This window comes from Dendrobates tinctorius, unplaced genomic scaffold (assembly GCF_039654945.1).
Source record: "Dendrobates tinctorius isolate UK_male_01 unplaced genomic scaffold, ASM3965494v1 ptg000111l, whole genome shotgun sequence".
Classification (NCBI taxonomy): domain Eukaryota; kingdom Metazoa; phylum Chordata; class Amphibia; order Anura; family Dendrobatidae; genus Dendrobates; species Dendrobates tinctorius.
In genome coordinates this window covers 7,015,206-7,034,253 of record NW_027361779.1, presented here as the reverse complement: position 1 = coordinate 7,034,253, position 19,048 = coordinate 7,015,206, and the positions used below count along the sequence as shown (strand labels likewise).

At 39.1% G+C, this 19,048-nt stretch overlaps 1 protein-coding gene across 1 annotated transcript in view; it reads right to left on the bottom strand.

The window, feature by feature from the left end:
• The window catches only part of SIM1 (SIM bHLH transcription factor 1), a 200,171-nt gene extending 182,228 nt beyond the window's left edge, over positions 1-17,943 (bottom strand). The window contains exon 1 of the mRNA XM_073589499.1: positions 17,539-17,943. Coding sequence (XP_073445600.1) covers positions 17,539-17,713 — 175 coding nt within the window. The 5' untranslated portion in view covers positions 17,714-17,943. The remainder of the gene's footprint in view (positions 1-17,538) is intronic.
• Between the last annotated feature and the right edge of the window lie 1,105 nt (positions 17,944-19,048).

Here is a 19,048-nt window from a genome sequence, read left to right as displayed (position 1 = left end):
TCAAACCCACATTGTCTGATATGTTTTGCACCTCTTTGGCACACTGATGTAAAAAGTGGTCCATTTAATATACAGCTTGGACCATAGCTGTGACAGAGTTGTTGGTGTTTTGTAGAGAACGATAAGCAATGGTAGACATAAAGCAGGGTAGATGTGAGCACTAACCTGACAGGCATGTTTAGAGAATATTTAGAGAAGGCAGAGTTGGGACCACTTTATTATTTCTCAAATATTTGTAAGTGATTTCAAAGCAACATTTGCTGGATTTCACTTAGTTTTCAATGGATGCCAGAAAAACACTGACAATTGTGTTTAAATTAAGCAGCACCAACACTTTAGGCTATGTGCCCATGTTAGTGTTTATAAACGCTTAGAAAGCCGGACTCCTTCCCAGAAACGGGAAACGCGTTTTTTCCGCGCGGTTTCTGGGAACATTGGAAATGGCTAAAAACGCTCAGCTATGCGGAAAATAATGAGCATGCTGCGTTTTTAGCCGCTAAGCGTTTAAGGCTATGTGCCCATCTTAGCGTTTTTAAACGCTCAGGAAACTGATCCCCTTCCCAGAAAACACTCGCTTTATTTCCACGCATTTCTTGCACAAAAGACGTGCGTTTTTGACGTGCTTTTTTCCGCACGTTTTCTGGGAACATTGGAAAAGGCTAAAAACACTCAGCAATGCAAAAATTAATGAGCATGCTGCATTTTTAGCCGCTAAGCGACTCCTGAGCGTTTAAAAGCGCATGTATTGGCAAAAAAAGCCAAAAACGCATGCAAATTAATGTGAAGCTTCTTTTAAGCATTTCTGCAGCGTCTGATCCGGCACAAACGCTGCGGAAACGCTTAAAAAAAACGCAACGTGGGCACACAGCTTTAGGGTTTCCACAACCCCTTCTCATTTCCCTGTAAAGTTAAAAAAAACTTATACTCACCTCCTGAGCCTCCACCACAGCTCTCACTTCCTGATGATTACTTACTGTATAAGTCCAAAGGCAGGAACAGTGAATACAGCGCTGATTGACAAGCTCACGTGAGCCCCGGAAACACGAGTGCCGACACAGATGGAACGCCGCCGGCTCGGAGGTGAGTATAGGGGTTGTTTTTTATTTTAACAGGGTCTAGCAAAGGGATTAAGAAGGTGTTGTCCAAGTAGTGGAAAACCCCTTTAGGCTGAGTGCAGACGGACTTTTTAGCACTGCGGATTTTTCCGCGCAGAATGGAAGAAATCCGCAGGTCAAATGACCTGTATTTTTCCTGCGGATTTCTTCCATTTTTCCGGCGGTTTTATTGCGGTTTTTGTGCGGTTTTCCACTGCGGTTTCCCCCTGCGGATTTGGTGACTGGGGAGGTGGAAAACCGCACAAAAGAAGTAACATGCTGCGGATTTTGTACCGCAGGAAAACCGCGCGGAAAAATCTGCAGCGTCTGCACAGCGGGTTTTTTTTTCATTGATTTTAAGGCTACTGTACTTCACAATGCGGATATGCAACGTTTCTACGCGGTAAAATCCGCTGCGGATCCGCTGCAAATCTGCATCGTGTGCATACAGCCTTAAGTTTTTGATCTAGTTGTGAGAGTAAGACACTATGTGCAGAGCATGTGCAAGGAGCAGAGCAAGCAGAGAGTATGAGTTTTGGCCAACACCTACAGGGGAAGAAGGAAGAAGACATGTCATTTTGGCAATTTTATCTCCAGTCGAGTGCAGGTGCAAGCACTCAGCTTTTCATTTCTTGTGCTGCTAAGGGTCTATATTACTAATGTACTGTAAGAGGCAGTAGGCCCCCCTGATAAAAAGCAATTGCTAACACAGGTGCAAAATACTAATGAACTACCACTCACACACCTACTGTACTATGCATGGGGGGTGGTTGCTTAGGAATAGACATGTTGTTCATCTTTGCCAGATATAGCCATGCTCTGTAGTATTGGTTTGGTGAAAAGGGGTATCTGTCCATGTTGGGTGCACTTTTATAATGCAGGGTACACAACCTGATTTAACATTATGGGTATCACCAATAGAATTTAGGCTGGCATGATACCCAACAAGTATCTGTGTGACTGTTGCCCTGTCCAAGTGTTATCTGTGCACATTTATAATATTAAGCAACCATGCCCTCCATAGATGGTAGGCGCGTGAATGGCTATTCGCCACTATCTTCCTCTTGTACCTGCACTTCTCCCGCCTTGTGTCATGAGGACCTGCTCCACCCTGCAATGGCATTGTCACCACGTATTGGTAAGTATGGCTATTTTTTATATGATGCTTTTGGATGGGATTTTCTTTTCAGTGAATTGCTTGTAATGCTTTTAGTTTTATTGTAGCAAATTGCAAGACAATGAGGGCCATTGATGCTGGCTGGGAGTAAGGGCCAGCATTAAGGGCAGGCAGGCTAGGCATCTGCCTGGGGCCCCCACTACCCCAGGGGCCCCCAGCCCATGGCATGCCGCTAACAAAGGCACACCATGCGGCCAATATGGGGTCCGTGAGTAAGGAGAGCCCGGTGCCGTTATCTCCCCCCGCATCACGCATTCAACTTATTGACATCATAGATGACAATACAATTCAAAGCAATGATGGAGGAGAGAGAGCGTCATATTATTCTCCCTCTCCCATCACTCTCCCTCTTCCTCTGACGCAGCAGGTGCACGATGATGTCACTTCATCGTGTGCCACGCTGTGCCAGCAGTGGAGCTGATGAGATGTGCTGCTGAAGCCAGAGTAGCGGGTGAATGGGGAGAGGTAAGTATTGTATTTCACTGTGTGTGTTGTGTGTGGGGGAGCTGCATTATACTGTGTGTGGTGGGGGCTGCATTATACTGTGCGGTGGAGCTGTATTATACTGTGTGGGGAAGGCGGGGGCTTCATTATACTGTGTATGTGTGTCTACATTATACTGTGTGTAGTGGAGGCTGAATTATGCTGTTTGTGTGTGTGTTGGCAGCATTATATTGTGTGTGGGGGGGCTGCATTATACTCTATGGGGTGGCTGCATTATACTCTATAAGGGGGCTCCATTATACTGTATAAGGGGCTGCTTTATACTCTGAGATGGGTGCATTATACTCAATGGGGTGGCTGTATTATACTATATAGGGCTGCATTATATTCTATGAGGGAGACTGCATTATACTATATGGGGGCTGCATTACACCGTTTGTGTGGGGAGCTGCATTATACTCTCTGGGGGGCTGCATTATACTATATGGGGGCTGCATTATACAATATGCACTATATGGGACCTGCATTATACTGTTTCAAGGACTATGAGGAATGGATTATACTATGTGAAGGACTATAAGGTGCATTATACTATGAGGAGTGCATTGTACTATAAGGGTGGTGCATTATACAATATGAAGGACTATGGGATGCATTATACTTTAGGGAGGATATGGATTATATTACATGCAGGACTAATGGGAGTGTATTCGACTATAGGGAGTGTATTATACTATATGGAGGACTATTTGCAGTGTATTAAAGTATATGAAGAGATATGTGGCACATTATACTATATGGAGGCTTCTGGGGTGTGCATTTTTTATTTATTTATTTTACTTATTTATAACACCATTAATTCCATAGGGCTTTACAGACATTATTGGCACTGTCCCCGATGGGGCTCACACTCTTTGGAGTGAGGGAGGAAACCGTGACCAAGGGCAAACATATCATTGGTGCAACCTGTGCAACCAAACATAGTAACATAGTTTTGAAGGCTGAAGGAAGACCTTATGTCCATCTAGTTCAGCCTATTTTTAGTGCAGCTGTTCTGCATTGTTGATCCTGGGGAAGGCAAAAAACCCACAGAGTAGAAGCCAATTTTCTCCATAGGGAAAAAAATTCCTTCCCCTAAGCTGGGTCAACCATCTACCTATAATATTCTGTTATTCGTAACCTTCTATACTGTTACTCACAAGAAAAGTATCCATTCCTTTCTTAAATTCATTCAGTGAGTTGGCCATCACCACTTCCTCAGGAAGAGAATTCCAGAGCCTCACTTGAGCACCGACGTCCAAAATTGCACACAATACTCCGAGTGTGGTCTGACGAGTGATTTGTACAGCGGGAGAATTATGTTTTCATCTCGTGTCCCCAGACCTCTTCTAATGTTCCCATGACCTTATTTGCTTTTGTGGCAGCTGCCTGACACTGGGCACTCCAATTTAGCTTCTTATTGACTAAGATGCCTAAGTCTTTTTCCATGTCTGATTTCCCCAGCAGTTTCCCATTTAGTAAGTAATTATAGCATCTGTTTCTCCTTCCCATGTGCATAACCTTACACTTATCTGTGTTAAACCTCATTTGCCATTTTTCAGCCCAATTCTCCAATTTACTCAAATCTGTCTGTAGTTGCAAACTGTCCTCCTTTGTGTTAACTACCTAACATAGTTTTGTATCATCTGCAAATACTGATATTTTACTGTGTAAGCCATCCACTAGATCATTAATAAATATATTAAATAGTAGGGGGCCCAATACAGAACCCTGTGGTACCCCACTAGTAACCCTGGCCCAATCTGAGTATGCGCCATTAATAACCACTCTTTGTTTTCTATCACTAAGCCAGCTACCTACCCATCTACACACAGGGACCATAGAGGTAAGGTGGCTCACATCCAGCTCCAAAGCAAGTGATATTATGGAATTTATACCTCAAAGAACCCATATACTGTTTGTGCACAGTGGCCCTTTTCTTTCTGTGTCGCCAGTGTGCGTGACCAATATGCTGAAAGCAAGAACATATCTGTATGGCTGGTGCCATTTACAAGTCTTATCCATGCAATGACCCACCCTGGATAGTAGGTGTGTCAGTGGTTGTTCATCAGTTTTAAACCTCCACTTTTTATCATTGGAGCTTGCAGAATCTTGAAGTACATTTATAACTTGACAAGGTATTGGTAAGCAGCATAGATGCTTGTTTCTGTTATGTTTTCTTTGGATTTTATGATCTTCAAACTTGCATTTGGAGGTTTAAAGGACATGGTCAATTTTCAGTTTAGTTTATAATTACATGATTTTACACTATGTATACAAATATAATAAACATACCTGGAAAATTGAAGTACTTATCTTATTCTGACATTTTGTTATATCTTGAGTTACATTCAAAATTCTACAGGCTGCTATTGCAAACAGACAGCAAACTTGCTGAAAGACAAACTACAAAAGGTACGTCTCCACGGGGCGTATTGACATCGCTTTGGACCCAGCGGACACCCGGCTCTGCCCAAAGCGCCGCCCCCTGTTGTACGTGCGGTGTTCATTGAACACATGCGTTATCACCGCATCATATACATAGACTGTGTTATTTATCTTGCGGAGACTGAGTGTCTCCGCAAGATAAATAGACATGCTGTGGTCTACAAAGACGCACCACATGTCCGGTTACGCAGGTCTGCCGCCTGCGTGTTTGTATGCATAGTGGAGGAAATCCCCTCCTCTATGCTGTAACATCTGGATGCTGCGGGTTGGACACTGCGGCTGTACACAGCGTCCAATTCGCAGCAAATATGCCACGTGGAAACAAACCCTTAGAGACACTGATGAAGGTTTGTATGAACCCACATATCCTATTATCGTCCAATGTAAACACGGTGACTATCACCATTTGAACGAGAAAGTCAAATTGTGTATGTATAAAAATGTTGATTGTATCGCTTATGCATAAAAATCATTGTTGCCAGCAGCACCCCACCCCACGTAAGCAGGGAATGTGCTTACAATAACATGATGCTGAATGAGACCAGAACAATTGTATTAACGACCATTATGTTCCCATCAGTTTTCCTGGCCCTGTGTAAACAGGCCAGTAAATGAGCGCCAATTGACTTGTGTATGGTTACAGGCATTCGTAGTCCATTTAAATGGACCTTAAACCTTTTGTGCATATGTCACGGCCGCAGTGAAATTTTTTGCCATACTTGCGTAAAACCTCAACAGTTTCGTTGCACTCCACAAACAGCGTGGGGAAATAAAATGTATTTTTGTCACAATTGCGGCAACAAATTCTCTGCAGCCACAACATATGAATGCAGTTTAAGAGTTTAACTCAGAAATAAACCAATGGAGATATTCGTTTTTCCTACCTATCAATTACATTCCAAATCATAAGCGCAAATTCTGTGCAGACAAGCATAACAGATTATATAGAAAGACATTCAGCGCTCATTTTATGGTCTATTTAAATTGAAACTGATGGGAACTTAGTGATCATTAATACAATTGTTCTGTCTTCATACATTATCATATTTTTGGAAGCACATTACCCATTCGCACAGAGAGTTATGCTCATTCATTGGGTGACCGCCGGTATATTTACATGGGCCAATAATATTACAAACACTCATTTGATGATTCTTGACCCTTCTAAAAGTGCCTCAACATTTTTTACATAACTTTAAAAGGCTTAAAGGGAATCTGTCTTCAGATTCATGCTGCAGAACACGGGCAGCATAAATGAGGTTCTAGCTGCATGGTGTTTCAGAGTAAATATATTATTTGTCTTGACTGACTTTTCTAAGTCTAGTTCCTTGGCAGGCTTGTCACCGCCCCAAACAATTTGACTGACAGGTCCATGTAAACGCATAATAAACCAAGAGACCTGTCAGTTAACTGAAGCGGAATGGGGAGAACCTCGATGGGGACCCACCTCAGACTAGTCATCCAAGACACATAGTCCCCGGGTGGCTTTTAAAAGAATGTTTTCATAGTTTCATAGCTAGATGAGTTGAAAAATGACAAAGGTCCATCAAGTTGAAGCTTTCGCAATGTATTCCTGCGAGCAAAAGTACCTTCTAAAATGTAAAGTGCTGCGTAATGTTGTCGCTACAGAAATAAAATGTATTATTATTTTATCTATTGCTTTTATAACACACAATGCTATTTGTAGTGATAAAAGCATCCAGCCCTTTTTGAAATGCTGTTATAGTGACTGCCATTGTGGTAGGGTATTCCGCAGTCTGACTGCTTTAACTGTAAAGAAGCCTTTCCTATTTAGCCACTATAATGAATGTCTCTAGTCCTTAGTATGGTCCTTGGAAGGAATAAGTCATGGGTCAGTTCTTTGCATTGACCACACATATATTTATACATATAAATGAGATCTCCTCTGAGGCGTGTTTTTCTAAACAAAGCAAGCCCAACGTTTCCAACCTTTCCTCATATCACAACATACCACAACATATCAGACTCTCACCTACCATCGAAACCTTCAAAAAGAGCCTGAAGACCCACCTCTTCCGACAAGCCTATAACCTGCAGTAACCACCGATCGACCAAACCGCTGCACGACCAGCTCTACCCTCGCCTACTGTATTATCACCCATCCCTTGAAGATTGTGAGCCCTCGCGGGCAGGGTCCTCTCTCCTCCTGTACCAGTTATGACTTGTATTGTTTAAAATTATTGTACTTGTTTTTATGTATACCCCTCCTCACATGTAAAGCGCCATGGAATAAATGGCGCTATAACAATAAATAATAATAATAATAATAATAATAATAATAATAATAATATGAGAGTCCTTTCATTCCCTGTAATAATGTAGTTGCCTGCCTTTGCAACTTTCCAATATACTTTTTAAAATGTGGAGCCCAAAACTGGGTCCCATATTCTAGATGTGGCTTTATAAGGGATTTTAGAGGGGTGATATTATAATGGGATCACTGGATTTTCTCTCCCTTTTATACACCCTAAAATCTTATTTACATTTGCAGCAGCTGCCTGACATTGAGTACTTCTGCTTAGCTTTCTTGTAACCTTAATGCCCAAGTCCTTCTCCTGTTCTGTAATCGCTAGTATATTTCCATTTAACGTATATACAGCAATACGATTACTGTGACCTAAATACATTACTTTACATTTATCATTATTAAACTTCTGCCATGTTTTGCCCATTCAGACATCTTATTTAGATTAATATTATACAGTCTAGCTCATTTTTTTATTATCCTACAAAGTTTTGTGACATCAGCAAACACTAACACTTTACTTGTAGTTCCACGGAATATAAGAGTTAAACATACTGTACCTAGCTGCAGTCACACAACCAGCCTCTGATACTTGCCTTCCGTGGCTGAGACAGCATGAATTTGACGACAGCTTTTCTTTTATCGGTTAGCATCTAATTTGCAATAATTTTTACAATGGAATAAAACAGAAATATATAGTATTCTGACTACTTTTATATTGTTCACCAATCACCAAAGAGAATGTATTATATGTAATAAATTGGTTGTCAGAAGCATAGTGATACCAAACATGTGCATATTTTCATTTAACATACCTAATGATTATTTAAAAAAAAAAAAGGTAATATTATAAATAGGTTTTGTCCACTATTGTCTAATCCGTTTTTGCATTTTAATCTAATGTCATGATTTTTTATACATAATGTGTATGCAATACATTGTAAAGGCAAAGTTAAAGTACACTTTAACTGAAACAATGCTGCCCATCAACATTGTTTATGGCACTTCATGGCACTTACAACAGATTTTTGGTGTAAATTGAACAAGAATTCTTGTGAATTTAGTATAAATAATCTTCCCCAGCATATCTTATATGAAAAAACAGTTGGGTATTGTTATTTGTTTAGACAATTCTTTATAGAAAATTAAAAGCATTTCTCAAGAGTCTTTGGTTCAACAGAAGAAGCTTATTAATTCTATATTGAAAAATTTAGCAATCGTATTTATCCTTTTAAATATCTCTGCATGTATTGAATAGAAACACTATTGCTTGCTTCCAGAATGTAAATCTGTTGTGCCCTAAAGTGGACAACTTTATTATCATCCATGTCTGTCTGAGACAAAAAAAACTACTGGCCAGACACATCTGAAATCTATGTGAACCTTGCCTTACAGTACAGCTATCAAAGCCTTTCTCTGGTAAGAACAATGTACCTGTGAGATCTTCATATGACAAGGACAGAGTGTACTCTGAAAATCTAGATTGAAGACATAAAAGCGGTACTCTGGTTTCAGCAAAGTAAGATATACAAGTATTTCTGCATAATGTCCACTGACACTCCTGGAGAGGCAGCACCTTTCTCTGCAGGGCCATTCATGTAAGTAGCTGCCTGTCATTGGGCATAAGTAAGGCCTTGTGTCCACCTATCAGGCCATCTGGATTTTTTTTGTTGGTAGTACCATGTCAAAAGAAAACTATTCCAGGTGCAACTGATAACTGGAAATCCAGCTAAAGAGGTGCAGAAACAAAAGCGGGAACTCCTATCTCTGGCTGATTAACCATTAGTTGCAATCACCTCCAGGCATAGAAGATATTAAATGCTAAAGTATACCAAATGTGTATAACTCATATCCAATGGTAGCTCCTTCTCATTAAAGAGCATCCTTCAGCTCTCCGGACGTGTCTAATTCAATATATATATATATATATATATATATGAATTAGACACACCAGGAGAGCTGAAGATTGGTCTTTAACTATATATGTATATACATATGTATATATATATATATATATATATATATATTCTGAATTAGACACATCAGGAGAGCTGAAGATTGGTCTTTAACTATATATGTATATATATATATATTCTGAATTAGACACATCAGGAGAGCTGAAGGAAAGGATGCCCTCTAGCTATATATATATATATATATTCATTATGAATTAGACACACCAGGAGAGCTGAAGATTGGTCTTTAACTATATATGTATATATGCATATATATATATATGTATATATATATATATTCTGAATTAGACACATCAGGAGAGCTGAAGATTGGTCTTTAACTATATATGTATATATATGTATATATATATATATTCTGAATTAGACACATCAGGAGAGCTGAAGGATGCTCTTTAACTATGCAGTTATAGATATAGTTGGTACTTTTCTGAAAGTTTATGAATAATTTCACAGTTAGGGGTAGATTCTATACTAACCCTCTTTAATTGTTAGACAGTGGAAACTTAGACTAGTAGTCATTCATAACATTCACCAAATCACAGCAGTTCATGCTGGAGAATAAATCTGTTGGCATTTTAGACAGTCTAAGGCTGGTTTCACATTTGCGCTTTTGTGCGCAGCGCATCGTGCGCACCCGTGCGCATGCGCACTGCGCACCTATGTTTAACATGACGTGCGCATGGTCTTGCGCACACTTGCGTTTTCGTGCGCATGCGTTTTTTTGTCTTTTGCGCCAGGCGCGCCAGACGCAACAAGTTGCATTTTTTGGTGCGCCCTGTCTCGGCAAAAAAACGCATGCGCACGCTTGCGCACGGAATGCGCAAAAACAACACATTGAAGTCTATGGGAATGCATGCGTGCGCATGGTCTTGCGCACGGTTGCGTTTTTTTGGCCATGCGTTTTTGAGTGAAACAAGTCTAGAATGTTCTCTAGACAATGGAAAAAATGTCACACCTAAAAACGCATGTGCATAAAAAAACGCAAACGCATGCAAAAACGCATGTAAAACGCAAGCAACGCTGCGTTTTTTTGACGCATCAGCGTGCGCATGACGTTAAAAAAACGCGCGTTTGTTTTGCGTTTTTCTTTGCGTTTTTTATGCGCACGATGCGCTGCGCAAAAAAACGCTAATGTGAAACTAGCCTAAGATTGGGTTCACAGATATTTTTTTGCGTAAGGTTTAGTTTTTTTCGACTGATGCAATTCATCTTGATCAGAACTGATGGCAAAACTGATGCAAATTTGTTTTTTCACTATTTTACTCCCCAGAGCTGGTCCAGCACCTGATCACAACGTTGCATGAAATGTCAGGCGCCAGAACCTGTCTGGACCAAAAACTCTGTGCATGTGGTAATGCTACCATTGCAAACAATAGGATCAATTCTTCCATCAGCTTTCATCTGGTGTTTCAGAAAAACTCTGGATGGAAACGATGACGTATGCCAGATATATGTGCAGGGAGCCTAATGCAAGTTTATAGCAGCTATTAGTGACCTTACTTTTAAGGTTATGTTCACAAGTTGCATTTCTGCAGATGTCAAGTTTAAACTTGTTTTTTTTTGCTTAGTTTTTGCTGTGTTTTTGGAGCACTTTTTTACTGCATTTTTGTCAGGGCACATTTGTCTCTTGTGCATGCTGATTTAGTGCATTAAAAAAAGTCTGACAACTTCATCAGGTTTCAGCACAAAAAAACGCAGCAAAACCTGATACCTGGATTTTTGTAGAGTTTTTGCACTACCCATTGCTTTCAATGGGTGAAAAATGCTGCAAAAAAATGAAAAACAAACACTGAAAGAAGTGTCATGCTGCATTTTGCAAAAAAAATAACAAGCTCTTTGAAAAAAAAATCAGGGAAAAAAACAAGCTGTGTGCATGAGATTTCTGAAGTCTCATAGACTTTGCTGGTACTGTGAAATCAGCTTAAAATTTGCATTAAAAAAGCTGCACAAATGCAGCATGTGGACATAGCCCTAGTCACTTTTTAATCTACTAAAAATATATAAATATGGACCTCCTGGGTGTCCCAATGCACTCTGAAATTGTCAAATCAGTGGTGAGAACTTCAGACTGTGACACACCCCTTTGCCAAGGGAAATAATAACACCCAGTTGTCTATTTAGTTATTAAAAACAATGTTGCATATTTATTATTTCATGGGAAAATAATCCTATTTAGTAAAACAGACATGTCAAGTTTCCCTTTAATGGGAAAACTGATCTGTGACATCAAAGTCAGTGAAAGCAAGCCCTGCCTAATAATTGCCTTACTACCAAGACATGCACAAAAATATTATTGACTGTATCCTGATCAGAAAAAAAATCTTCCGCAAGAGAACAAAGCATCCATAGGTGATGCTCTGCCCCACAGAAAGAAACGCTGCCTGCATTACAACTTACTTGGTTGGGTTCCCACGGGGTGTATTTTAAATGTAGATTTTATACACGTATAAACCACAAGCATTTTACAATACCATAAAAGGGGATGAGTTTTAATTTAATCTCATTATTATGCTTTTCTGTTTTCTTTTGCTAGACACCACTGGCCTGCCATTGTTTTGTTGCATTTTCTGGTATGTTGCTGCAACAACTAAAATTCTTTTAGAAACACACAGCAAATAATTGAGTCCAGCCTATAAGGTATAGCAGCTCATAAAGGCATACAGTACAGCATTTTCATACAAGACACTTTCACAGAGAAAAACACACTTTTCATATAAAAAGCCAGAGGGAAGAAAACTGGACATATGAATATGAATGAGACCTAAACAAACACATATATACACATTAATGCTGCATTTCTTATTTCATCGGTGTGCTTATGGAGAAATGACACAAAGCCTCCCTGTAGCAAGGAAAACTGGATTAGTATCCAACTAAGCTGGTGTAAAGGAAACAATGGAAACAGATTTCTTATAGAACATATACGAAACATATAGCAACTGCAATCTAGAAAAAGAAATACAACATGACCGAGATGAGATCGAGCAGGGTTATTGGGATTTAGCAGGGAAACATGCATTGATCTCATTGTGCTGCTATTTTTTGTCTTTCTTTTTGATTAATAAAATGACTCCAATAATAATCAGCATAGACGGGCTACAGTGTCAGTGACTACATCAGATTGCTGCAATATTTCCGTCTCCGACTGCCGAAATACATCTAGAAAAACAGGTGCAACCTCTAAACAAATAGATATATTCCGATCGCACAGGGATCTATGGAGTGAGGTTGGGAACGAACTTCGGCATTTCGGGATGAGGACTAATATACCTTACTGGCAGAATGAATAGTCAGGAGACAACTGTTCTGTGGCTCTCAGCGACTATAGAGTTAATTATGTATTAGGAACATGTGTGCACCTGATCTCCCTGATATGTAAATGTAATGCGCGAATACCGCACTTATATCCAGAAATAAACGCGTTTTACAAATGCAGACAACCAGATTGCTCTGAATAGCTGCAGAATTGCGAGCGACGCGGGTCGGCTTCACTGTGCTAAAATGACTATGCCCAGCACCGCACCTGTACAGCGCCGAGCAGCCGAGCCGACAGGGCAGCACACTGCGGGCGATCAGTGCCAGTCACCCTAGGGCACGCACTGCGATGGACAGAGATCGTGGAAGTGACCACCAGAAACACAGAGGGATGGTGTAGAAAGGTGATAGATAACCAAATATCTACACCACCGATTACATATATATTATATATATAAATGTCCAGCAGCACTGCCTAAATGGGAGCAAATGCACCCCAAGGAAGCTAGCAAAGATAGCTGCATCTGTTATATCTTTACAGGAAGCTTCAGCAGCTTTCTTGGGGTGAATTTGCTCCCATTAGTGCTGCTGTTTTTCTGGATTTCTATAAATAGCTATATATATATATATATATACACCTCTAAGATAGTGAATAAAAAGCAATATGTCAATGTAATTTGTAAGCAATATGTCAATGTAATTTGTAAGCAATATGTCAATGTAATTTTGCTTAACACTTAAATATTGTTTTTGAACGCAATATGTAAATGTGCATATATATTTACATATTGCGCACAAAAACAATATTTAAGTGTTCAGCCAAATTCAAATATATGTATTTATTTTTAATTTGCATCTGTATATATTTGGTAGCACAAACATTTACATATTGCTTTCGTACACTGTCTCAAAGGTGTTACATAGTACATAAATCCAGAAAAAAAGGCGTGAGTGCAAGTCTCCCCCAAGGAAACTGCCGAAGCCTACTAGCAAAGATATAACAATCCAAAAGAGTAAAAGAGCATGTTTGCGAAAAACTCCATAAAGACTGTGATGGTGAAGAAAATATCATCAGGTTTTCACTATTTTGAATGTGCTGCCTCCTTTTTTGTGTTGTTGAACCTTCGAAATGATGTTTCGTCAAACCAAAGATGAAGAATACACACATAACAGAGCTCTTCTTTCTGGAGGCTGAGCCACGCGCACATCAGGCAGGTGTCGGTGACACTGGTGTGTATATAGTATATCTCTGACCGGAGAGAGGGAGCAGCAGCCCAGAGTCACTCTTTAATACCAGTGCTTATTGATAGTCATTTTAGCCGTTCAAGACCCCCCTTTCTGTCCTCACTTGAAATAGTTTACTATAATGAACGCTATGGATGCAGTTATTTAATTATTAGTTTTTCTTCTTAATATCAATATTTACGTCATAAACTAAAGCCAAGAAGCAATGGTCTGGTGCTGTCTGGACGTGGCACAGGTTGTAGATATACAGAGATAATTCCCTCATTGGCTCATCATTACTCTGTCCTGTATAGACCATACAATGTCTGCTACCCGTCACATCAACTGGTTATTATATAAGTTATAAGGTTGGACTCAGAGAGCCCAGCTACAGCCAAAAAAATCTCATTAAAATATAATTTCCATAAACAGGTGTCATTGGGCTATGACGTCATCTCAGCTCTCACATGAAGTCACCCACAACGTTGTAATAAAAATTAGAATGTAGTGATAAAAATGTAGCAATGCTTATTTCTTCCTGAAGGGAGACAGTCTAACATATTTCCTTTAAATCCTTTGTACATAGATGTTTTTAATTGCATTTATCGCTTTCATCTTCCATCTACTGCATGGTATATTGGAATAATATATATTTAACGCAAACTTAAAATAATCCACCTGGATGTGCTTATAAATAATAGATAGACCGAAAATACATAGATAGATAGATAGATAGATAGATAGATAGATAGATAGATAGATATGGGATAGATAGATAGATAGATAGATAGATAGATAGATAGATAGATATGGGATAGATAGATAGATATTGGATAAATAGATAGATAGATATGGGATAGATAGATAGATAGATAGATAGATAGATAGATAGATAGATAGATAGATAGATATGGGATAGATAGATAGATAGATAGATAGATAGATAGATAGATAGATAGATAGATATGAGATAGATAGATAGATAGATATGGGATAGATAGATAGATATGGGATAGATAGATAGATATGGGATAGATAGATAGATAGATAGATATGAGAGATAGATATGAGATAGATAGATAGATAGATAGATATGGGATTGATAGATAGATAGATAGATATGAGAGATAGATATGAGATAGATAGATAGATAGATAGATATGGGATTGATAGATAGATAGATAGATAGATATAGGATAGATAGATAAATAGATAGATATGGGATAGATAGATAGATAGATAGATAGATAGATAGATAGATAGATAGATAGATAGATAGATTTCCAGACAGTGGGTAAATCCTATGATATATGACAGTGATTACTTCCTATCACATTAGTAGTAAATCTTTCCCCTATAGGTAGAGATCTCACATCTCATTACTGACCATTCCATGATCTACTATCATATTGTCTTCTCCTTGTATGTTCAGAGAGTGAATGTTCAGGGATGCATTGCTTCAGGATATATGTTGGAGGAAAATGGCAAACTATTGTGCTTCAGGATGTATTTTGGGGGAGAGATTGCAATACATTGATCCAGATTCAGGCTAGCAGCAATGGCAATAGGTATTGCTTCCAGGAATACTTTGGAAGAGATATGGCAATGTGTTGCTTCAGGGTAAATATTAGGAGAGATGGAGCCATATATATGGATGCAGGGAATACATTGGAGGAGCTATGGTAATGTGTATGCTTAGGGCAGATGTTTGGAGATCGTTGCATGCCTTGCAGAGTGCAGAAGGTAGACATATAGAGAAGCTGCAGTCTGCACATAAATCTCAGCTTCTAACTGTTCTATTAGAAGTTGAGTCCAGTACATCAGAGCATAAGCCCACATGAAAAACGGGGGGATTAGCGAAAGTGGCCAGTGGAAAGGCCCAGAGATGAGAAAAACTTGTGCTGGGAGAATAAACATTGGAACCCGACACTAGCCCCCTCCTCATCCCCCCTGGCAAACAATAGTGCCCCGGGCACCACGTGTCCCAGGGGCAGGGCAGAGAATACAGGAAGGTCAGGGCAGTGTATAGAGGGCAGTGATAGTGGGGAAATAAGACTGATTATATCCCCATTGTAGGGCTGTATGTGCCCAATGACTATGGATTGATCAGGACTATGAGTGACCTGTGGATCCTTTCAGGCTCAGCTCCGTGTGTGTGAGAATGCTAATTGGGCGCCGTGGCATTGTCCACGCATTTGCATAGTGAGTGGAGGCTGTGTGGCGGTGCCAGGCTGTGCCCTCCCTGGGGGACGCGGCATTATTCTCGGGGCACCAGGGGCAGGCTGCCGTATTCTTCCCGGCTCAGCCCTGCACGCTGCGCCATATGCTTCTCTGATCACACAGGCAGCTACATAGGCGGCAATAATTGGCCCGATCTGCTGGAAATCACGCAGAAAAGAAGCCCACTGAGACCGACACGGCCGACAATCACTGCTGATGGGAACATCCACTGTGGACAGCAGCAGAGCGCAGTCTGATAGCAGCCATATAGATATATACACTTTTCTAGGAAAAAATACTATTTTATCAGTTGAATCCTTATATCTATGTGTATATAATGCATGTATATAATATATACAATATTACATATATAAAAATATTTACACATGCACGCTACATAATAATATGTGGAATGCATTATTATGTTATCATTTACTCTAAATAAAGTGATGATTAGATAGATAATTAGATTAGATAGATTAGATAGATAATAGCTAGCTAGATAAGAGATCGATAGATAATAGATAGATATATATGGAATAGATAGATAGATAGATAGATATGGGATGGATAGATAGATATGGGATAGATAGATAGATAGATATGGGATGGATAGATAGATAGATATGGGATAGATAGATAGATAGATAGATAGATAGATAGATAGATAGATAGATATGGGATGGATAGATAGATATGGGATAGATAGATAGATAGATAGATAGATAGATATGGGATGGATAGATAGATAGATAGATAGATAGATGGATATGAGATAGATAGATAGATAGATATGGGATAGATAGATAGATAGATAGATAGATAGATAGATAGATAGATAGATAGATAGATATGGGATAGATAGATAGATAGATAGATAGATAGATATGGGATGGATAGATAGATATGGGATAGATAGATAGATAGATAATAGATGTGGGATAGATAGATAGATAGATAGATAGATAGATAGATAGATAGATGTGGGATAGATAGATAGATATGAGATAGATAGATAGATAGATAGATAGATAGACATGGGATAGATAGATAGATATGAGATAGATAGATAGATAGATAGATAGATAGATAGATAGATAGATAGATATGGGATAGATAGATAGATAGATAGATAGATATGGGATAGATAGATAGATAGATATGGGATAGATAGATAGATAGATAGATAGATAGATATGGGATAGATAGATAGACAGACAGATAGATAATAGATAGATAGAATGACTGGCTGATTTAGTCGGGTAAAATAATGGTGTTATCTTTACAGCAGTTGTTAATTATAGACGCTATATATATATATATATATATATATATATATATAATGACATAAGAGATGAGCAGCCATGGAGGTAAGAGTAAGGGGCCAGCACAAACCTTCAGGGAAGACGACCCTCATCTTCAGGTAGCTGGTGGTGAGGCGGATGATGGAGGCCTTGTCCAGCTGGGAGGTGATGGCAGAGGGCAGGGGCAGCAGCTTGGCCAGCTCATAGAACTCGCTGTTCTCCTTCTCCCGTCTTGTCCGGGCCGCGTTCTTGGACTTCTCTTTCATGGCGGACCCCTATTAACCCTTGGTGACTACTGGTAGTGCAGCTCCAGCTCCACAGAACCATCAATGAGAGCGGACACACAAGCAGCCCCTGCTCTCCAGGCCACGGGCACAATCACTGGGCACACAGATCCACGGACACGCCACATCCAGCCCGGGACTGGTCAGTGTGCGGGGCAGCAACTCGTGGCATTCCAACAGAAGCAGGGTCGCCCAGCGTCACATCGGGGGTCTGACAGTGCGGTCCTGTAGAGAGAGCACACAGGGGTCAGATGACACAACCCATCTATCATCTCTAGATACAAACACATACATTATATACAGAGAAGAAGTTGTGTCTTTACATTATATCGCTAGTAATATACTGTATATATATTCACTATATATGAATGAACATTAATTGCACTTATTGAAATACAAATAAACAGTCTCTAGATTACCGTAGATTAATAATTATGCGTAATAATGATAATGAAAAGTAATGCAATTAAGTGTAAGCAAAATAACAATGTAAACAGCAATATATCACTACTTACATGGAAATATATAATAGACAAATAACAAGTAGTTTGGTAATCAGATAGATAAAACAATAGATAAGAAATAAGTAGATGTATAGGCGGCACTGTGTCATATCTATATGCCTAAATATTTCATAGTTTCTAATAACAATTTTATTTCTACAGCGCCAACATGTTCCGCAGCACTGTACATTACAGAGGGGACTTGTACAATAAAGATATTTCAGAGTAACATCTAATTCAGATACCAGGAGGAGTGCGGGTCCTGCCCCCAAGCTACAATCTATGAGGGGGGACACAAAACGTATAAGGGAAACCGTGCAGTATTGTACGGTCCGTCTATCAGCATCATAAAATGTGTATTCACATGAACCGGCCAGTGTGTGTACTAGTACAGACACAGGAGGCTTATTATAAATTATTTTATCTGCAAAGCTGACTAGTTAAATAACAATGGGTGTGTGAGACCCAAATCTATATATTTTATAGATATTAATATATAGGTAGATTAGATAAATATTTAAAATATAATATATAAATTAATGGTCAGATAGATAGATAAATATATGAATAGATTATGTATGTATATATATATATAGTTGCTTGCTAAAATACATATATACCCATACATACATGTATATACACACACATATATATTTATATATTTATGTATATAAATGTATGCATGTGAATATATGCATTTTATCTAGCAATTATCTATTTTATTTATATATATATATATTTATATACATATATAAATATATACCTATACAATATATACATATATAATAGATAGTTGGTACATAGCATAGTAGAT